We start from the raw sequence: 5,129 nt of genomic DNA on the forward strand, positions 1-5,129 counted from the left end.
CAGTCTCACAGTCTTGTTTTTGGACACAATTTCGGCTCCTCCTGTCTCCTTCCGTTCAGCTTCTGCTCTGAGGATACAGAAAGAAATGACAGGACAAAGTTTATTTCTGCAGAAGAGCAGGTTACTGGCAGGGAACCAAGAAGCAAGCATGCTGGGCAGACAGTCCACCCATGTTTTATCCCTAATGCCCTAAGGCTGAACGGATAAAGTGATAGCATTGAATTATCACCTGGGCATTAGAAGCCTGGGTAAAATTGGATAAGGAACCCTCTATTTATAGGTTACTGTAAGTTATAGGAACCAGGACTATAAGACTTTTCAGATATAGTCAGTTTGATAGGGTTGAGGTATGGAATGACCAGACTTGACTAAGGGGTACTGAGACCAGACTCATTCCATCATTTGAACAACTGGCTCTGTTGTGAGCAGGACTTGATAGGCTTCCCAGGTGGATCACATTTATCTTCCTTCTATGCATGAGTCTCCAGATTGGTGAGAGTGAGCTGGAAACTCGAGGAATTTGACCAAGAAGGCCCTGCAACCTGGTTATTGGGGTGCCTGCTTGGCCCCTTTCCTGCATTGCTGATTGACTTTCCATTGAGGATCCACTGTCAGCTATAAGCCTGGAAGGTGAGCAAGAAAACAGTGTGGAGTGAGTTTTCAAGCAGGACAGTCAACTGTATTCTACGTACCCATCCTGCCTTTCTACTCTGGGTATAACAGCCTGGGCTATGGAGATGCTTTCTATGCCAGACCTTGCAGCCACTGATCATCTCTGTAAGGGATGGCACACACCAACAGCCTGGACATGTGGGGATCCAAGCTAAGGGAAGGAGTGAGGTCAGGGTGCTAGTCTAACCCTCTTAGGCTTTTCCCTGTGATCAAATGAGGCAACAAAATGTGGCTTGGTCAGATTTTTGTTTTTGAAAGTACATGCTGAAGCCAGGCACCGGTGACTCATATCTGTCATCTTAGCTACTCAGGAGGCTGAGGTCTGAGGAATGCAGTTTGAAGCCATCCCAGGAAGGAAAGTCTGTGAGATTCTTACCTCCATTTAAATCACAGGAAAAAGCAGAAGTGGTGATGCGGTTCAAGTGGTAGGGTACTGCCTTGAGCAGAAGCAGCTCAGGGACAGTGCCCCGAGCATAAGACTCAGGACTTGCAAAAGAAAAGGAAGGAAAAGAAAGAGAATGGGGAAGGAAGGAAGGAAAGAAGGAAGGAAGGAAGGAAGGAAGGAAGGAAGGAAGGAAGGAAGGAAGGAAGGAAGGAAGGAAGGAAGGAGGGAAGGAAGGAAGGAAGGAAGGAAGGAAGGAAAGAGCACTCTGAAGGCTAGTACAGAGAATGGGTTGTACAAGGGTCCAGTTGGGGAAGTGAATTGAGAGCAGGTGAGGGAGATGCTTAGGGTCTGACCTGAATGTTGGCAGTGGGCTTGAAGAGGGATGGGTGAATGTAGGAGACATTCTGGAGGTGGCAGCCATGGAACCGAGGACCATGGGATACAAGGAATGATAGGGGATGAGACAGAAACTAAGGAGTCTTCCTACTTCTCTCTGGGCTGACTGAGTTGATCTCCCAGATATTTTCAGCTTCACTCTCTCTCCTGCTTTCTTTCTCATTCTCTTACTCTTGCTCTCTATATGTTTATTCATTGACATATATAATACATATAATTAAACTAAACCCAACACAAGATTCTTTTCCCTCATGATTTGCCTTTCGCCACCTAAAACTCAAAAGACAAAAGAACATTGTGGTAAATTGAGGGCCCAGAGGAGTTGAGTTCTGGTTAGCTATGGTTTTGCTGTGCATGGGAAACTCTATTACTGATCATGAATGAGATTCCCTTTCTCCCATACAGCTCTTCTCTGGATCTGTTTCCAAATCTGTAAGATGGAGGTGATGGATCGTTTCTACATCGTTTCTACCCTATGCTTCTCACTGAGTCACCATGAGTCTCAAAGAGAATGAATGACAGGGTATTTTGTCAATAAGTCCCAGTCCCAAATCTGAATCCTGTAAATTTGGCTCAAACAAAGGTGCATCATTATCTCTCATGAGATAATGATGGTGTTTCCTCTTCTTCCTCATGTGGGCTCTCTGTTTTCCATGCCTTGGAGTTAGGCGGCTTTTCCCCAGTTGCTTTGTATAGGCTTAGAAACGTCAGGGAGGGGTGAGCTGGGGTTCAGGGAGCCTGAGTGTCTTGATGTGAAGGATCTTGCTAAGAAACAGCATTTGAGGACTCACTTTGTTGGTTTGTAGACAACTTTCCCTGGTGACCTCAGCCTGTCCTCATTGTTCAAGCAGGAGAAACACTCCTCAACATCAGATCTTGATGGAAAATCCCACTGCCTGGCTCTGTGTGAAAAATGAGAAGTGAGAAGTAGCAGTGTATTTTCCCAGTCTAGGTCCCAAGGTAGAATATTCTGACATCCTTGAACTGCTTCTTCCTAGGAATAAAGTGGCTTTTAAAGAAGATATTTTGATCTCTATTTTGTAACTAAGGAAACAGTCCTAGAGATGTGTGCTAACAGCTGAAGTCACAGAGCTGTGAAGTCAGAGCCAGGATAAACCAGCTGTCTCTACCACACCTTGATTTGTGACTTGTCAGGATGTTTGCTGTGTACCTTGACCTTGAATCCCAGGCTTGTGTACAGAAAGAGAATGAAAAATGCAGCCAAACCAGGTATGAGCCATGCCTGTAATCCTAGTTACCCAGGAAGCTGAGATCTGAGGATTGCGATTGCAGTTTGAGGACAGTATGGGCAGGAAAATCCATGAGACATCTCTCCAATGAACTATCAAAAGGTCAGAAGTGGAATGCTAGCCTTGAAAACAAAAAAAGGCTCAGGAACAGTGCCCAAACCCTAAGTTCCAGCCCTAGGACTTGCATTCGGCAGTTAAGCTGGGCGCCGGTGGCTTACACCTGTAATCCTAGCTACTTGAAAAGCTAGGATCTCAGGATTTCACTTCAAAGCCAGCCTGAGCAGAAAAGTTTGTGAGACTCTTATCTCCAATTAACCAGAAGTGGAGGTGTGGCTCAAGTGGTAGAGCACAAGCCAGACGAGAGTGCAAGGCTTGAACACAGGTTCAAGCCCCAGTACTATCACCAAACATGCAGTTAATAGTTATTAAACATCTACATATGTTAGATCTTCCGTGGAATGATCTTTATGCCAAAATATCACTGACTTCTTGCAGCAAACCTGTAACCAGGACAATTTATTCCCATTTAGTATGTGTGGATGCAGTCTTGAAGGTTTGGGAGAAATTCAATGCTTGATCCATAAGTTATACAGCCAAGGTGATAAATCAATGTTTCTTCCAATACTCTGTGGCCTGAGATGGGGTGAGTGGGTAGTCAAAGAGCCATCTTGGACTATGGACAGACTGAGGGTAAAATTAAAGTGAAAAGTAAACTTATTTCCCTGTCTGAGGCATCTGAAATTTGTCAACTTTTGTAGAGTCTGTAGACCAAAATTTATCACCAAATACCTGGATGAATGAAAGAAATGTAAGTGGTTTACTAAGAAGAGGATACTAATGGGAATTAGCAATCAGTTGGCCCAGGGTTTTCATTTCATAGTTGAGGAAAACAGGTGGAGATGAGGAACTTCTGCTGGATTTGAGGCTGAGCCAATATTAGATGTGAAGTTCTCCTTCTCATAAATTTCTTGATGGTGGTACTAGATGCCAAGATCAGGTTAAAAATGGGCTGTCTAATTGAGAGAAGTTATCATAGTGTTTCACCGTAAGTGGACACTGACCACCACCTGACTTTAATAGCAACTTCAGCTCTAGAACATAACTTAGGTAGTTCATGGTCTGAATTAGCGCCTTTCTTTTTCATTGAGATGTAGAGCACAATGCAAGAGCCCAACCAGACTTTTGTGACAGAATTCATCCTTTTGGGCTTCTCTCTGAGTCCCACGACCACACCTCTGCTCTTCTCGGTCTTTCTGATGCTCTACTTGCTGATTCTTCTGGGCAATGGCTTGATCACCATCCTCATCTGTCTGGACTCACGTCTTCACACTCCCATGTACTTCTTTATTGGCACCCTTTCCATATTAGACCTGGGCTACACCACCACAACTGTGCCCCAGATGTTGGCGCATCTGGCCAGCCAAAAGAAGAGCATCCCTTTTTCTAGCTGTGTGGCCCAAATGTACATTTTCTTGGTGCTAGGTGTCACAGAGTCTTGGCTGTTTGCCATTATGTCGATAGACAGGTATGTGGCCATCTGCCACCCACTCAGGTACAAGGTCATCATGAGCCCATGCCTGTGTGGGGCAATGATAATTTTCTGTGGACTCTGGGGTGTCACCTCTGCTCTTATCTACACCATCTTTGCCATGCGTCTTCCCTACTGTGGCCCTAACAAAATCAATCACTTCTTCTGCGAAGTCCCTGCTGTCTTAAAGCTGGCTTGTGCTGACACCTCAGTCAATGACCATGTAGACTTCATCCTTGGTTTTAGTGTCATACTAATCCCACTGTCCCTTATCCTTGTCATTTATGTCAACATCTTCATGGCCATCTTGAAGATCCGTTCACCACAGGGACAAATGAAAGCCTTCTCCACCTGTGCCTCCCACGTTACTGTGGTCACTATGTTCTGTGTGCCAGCCATGGTCATGTACATGAAGCCAGGTTCTAAGGCCTCCCCAGAAGAAGACAAGAAGCTGGCTTTGCTCTATAATGTCATCTCTGCTTTCCTTAACCCCATCATCTACAGCCTCCGGAACAAGGATGTGAAGAGGGCTTTCCTCAAGGTGACAAGATTGGGAAGGGCTCCAGAATAAAGCCCTGAAAGGACGGAGACACAAGACTCATGACAGATTGCCCTAAACACTCAATCATGTGACTCGGCAGCACCAGTGCACAATCCCCTTCTGTTCCTCAACACAACTCTAAACACGTCTTTTTTTGTTTTTGGTTGGTCATGGAGCTTGAACTCTGGGCCTGGGCGCTGTCCCTCAGCTCTTTAGTTGAAGGTGAACACTCTACCATTTGAGCCACAGTGCCATTTCTGGTTTTCTAATGGTTAATTGGAGATAAGGGTCCACAGACTTTCTTGCCCAGGCTGGTTTTGAACTGCAGTCCTCAGATCTCAGCTTCCTGAGTAGCTA

General features: G+C 45.2%; 1 protein-coding gene across 1 annotated transcript; it reads left to right on the forward strand.

Annotated features, from left to right (window-relative positions):
* Positions 1–3,863: 3,863 nt before the first annotated feature.
* LOC138803272 (olfactory receptor 2A7-like) lies at positions 3,864–4,802 on the forward strand. Its single transcript, XM_069987091.1, has one exon. The coding sequence runs from the start codon at positions 3,864–3,866 to the stop codon at positions 4,800–4,802; it is 939 nt and encodes a 312-aa protein (XP_069843192.1).
* Positions 4,803–5,129: the final 327 nt, after the last annotated feature.

Source organism: Dipodomys merriami, unplaced genomic scaffold (assembly GCF_024711535.1).
Source record: "Dipodomys merriami isolate MVZ:Mamm:240054 unplaced genomic scaffold, mDipMer1.0.p SCAF_34, whole genome shotgun sequence".
NCBI classification, from domain to species: domain Eukaryota; kingdom Metazoa; phylum Chordata; class Mammalia; order Rodentia; family Heteromyidae; genus Dipodomys; species Dipodomys merriami.

What these genes read in the sequence shown, in the direction of transcription:
- LOC138803272 (XM_069987091.1), top strand. Translation starts at nt 3,864, where the DNA reads ATGCAAGAGCCCAACCAGACTTTTGTGACAGAATTCATCCTTTTGGGC.